This window comes from Teleopsis dalmanni, chromosome 1 (assembly GCF_002237135.1).
Source record: "Teleopsis dalmanni isolate 2A chromosome 1, ASM223713v2, whole genome shotgun sequence".
Taxonomy (NCBI): Eukaryota; Metazoa; Arthropoda; class Insecta; order Diptera; family Diopsidae; genus Teleopsis; species Teleopsis dalmanni.
Genome location: NC_051846.1, coordinates 229,747,841 through 229,749,927, shown reverse-complemented (window position 1 = coordinate 229,749,927; position 2,087 = coordinate 229,747,841). Strand labels below are relative to the sequence as shown.

At 29.6% G+C, this 2,087-nt stretch overlaps 2 protein-coding genes across 2 annotated transcripts in view; one reads left to right on the top strand and one right to left on the bottom strand.

The window, feature by feature from the left end:
- The window catches only part of LOC119667628 (cyclin-dependent kinase 16-like), a 6,676-nt gene extending 6,342 nt beyond the window's left edge, over positions 1-334 (bottom strand). The window contains exon 1 of the mRNA XM_038076931.1: positions 265-334. Within this exon, the coding sequence (XP_037932859.1) occupies positions 265-334 (70 nt within the window). The remainder of the gene's footprint in view (positions 1-264) is intronic.
- Positions 335-705: 371 nt separating this feature from the next.
- Positions 706-1,342, top strand: LOC119667627 (elongation factor-like GTPase 1). The gene is made up of 2 exons (XM_038076930.1): positions 706-1,152; positions 1,221-1,342. Exons 1-2 carry the CDS (start codon positions 714-716, stop codon positions 1,340-1,342), a joined length of 561 nt encoding a protein of 186 aa, XP_037932858.1. The 5' UTR covers positions 706-713.
- The last annotated feature ends 745 nt before the right edge of the window (positions 1,343-2,087 follow it).

The following is a 2,087-nucleotide window of genomic DNA, read 5'->3' as shown; positions in this document are numbered from 1 at the left end:
TTTTTTAATAAGTAAAGAAACGGGTCGTGGAATATAAGTAAGGGTGTGGCTACTTTCATAGCAAGGACGAGGGGGGCTTGAAGGGCTGAAGCACTCCGCAAAATTGAATCTAATGACTACACTTATATATATATATATAAATCTCAGATATTATTTAAAAGCCCTTCTCAAATTAAATTTCTAACTACTAGTCTGACAAGTGTATTTGCAGTCATTTTAATTGCTTTTGCTCCCAACATGCACTGTACCTTGCAGAACTCTTACTTAAACCCTTTGGTCCAATATGTTCCGCTTTTTCTAAAACTCCATCCCAGTTTAAATACAACTTAACCATGACTGCCTTAGTGTCTACCTAGCTGCCTGCCAAGGAGCTTATTTTTAGGTTTCGGTGTATATTTTAAGCTTTCCACTTGAAAGATAGGTCCATTTATTGTTAGAGCTTCTGAAAATATAACTAACATAATTTATGTTCTATAAGGCTTGTTGTTTGTAACATTATTTCATCATGAGGAAGAAGTTAAATAGACTTTGAAACGTTGGCGATTTGTATATATGTATATGTATAATAACCTTAAAAATAACAGAAATAAAAACCAATTTAGTTTTTTACTTCCTTCACATAAGCTTTTTACAATATAAATATTATTAACTTGAATTTAAAATTTTTCTAATCCAATCGATTTATTTAATTTTTATTGCAGGAATTGTCAAGCATGTCCAAGTCGTCCCCTGTATCAGAGAAATCTACTTCTCTATTAGCTCAAATTAAGACTAATTTAACAACTGCTTTTAAAGATTTTGATTTAAAAGAACTCAGCTCATATAATACAGCGGAATTAATAGAACGTATGTGGGCCTTAGGGCCACGTAATTGTGGCACAAATATTTTACTTAATTTAAGTGATTATGAGCAACCGAATCTATGGTACGCACTTAATAGAACAGCAGATGTTGACAGTAGTAGGATTGGCAGGAACACTACTGATGTCCGCTGTAATTATAATAGTTCTTTTGTAAATGGCTTTCAACTGACATCTTCCGCTGGACCATTGTGTGAAGAACCTATGCAAGGCGTTTGCTTTGCGGTATTGGAATGGTCGGTGCATGCAAGTGACGATGAGTTAAATACCAAATCGTTTGGACCCTTTTCTGGTAAGCTGTGAAGACACAATAGAATTATATACAGTATATGAAATATTTATGTGAATTTCTTCTTATAGGACAAATTTTAACAACGGCAAAGGAAGCCTGCAAACAAGCATTTCAAAATCAACCTCAACGTTTAGTCAGTCCGATGTACAGTTGTAATATAGTAGTGGATGCTGAAGTATTGGGTGAGTAAATAAGTTTTATACAGACGCAATTATATTTGAAATTTTATTTTATTTTTATAAATAGAAATATTCATTTATTACATTATTTTAATGCAAAAATTTTAAATTTAAATTTATATTTTTGTTCATAAATTACTTACTAGTAAATGCAGCCTACATTTAAGCATATAATAAATAGTTTTATGCTAAATATTAAATTTAAACTGATACGGTGTTAGGTTTGTAGAATTTTACCAATAATAATTTTCTTGGGAAAGAAATTAGTATTTCTCTAACTCAACACCAAACAAATTAATTAAACAATTCTGCGCATTTAAAATTATTTAATTAATTCGTTACTTATAAAATCGTATCGTATACCTAAAACATATAGAAGTTATATGTTTGAATTTTACATATTAAAAAAATGTTAAATGCCACTTAACTAAATTAAATATAAAGTTTAGATTAATTTAAAGTATCTTGCAGTTAGTATATTCTGTCGACAAAATATGCTAAGTTCTAGTTAGAAGATTTGAATGAAATGCCATATTTTTTAATATGCCTTCTCTTTCCATTTAAATATATATAAAGTATTAGATATTAGAAATTTTTGCGTTCAGTCACAGTAAGTTTCATTGAAAATTTTATAATTTGAAATTCTTTTTGCTTAGTTTGGAAATCTTAATGCTTGTTTAAAACTCTTAAGTAAAACTAAATTAAATTAAAATCAGCAGAGCATGTTTAGTCCCAAACAATTGTCTGCTGAAACTC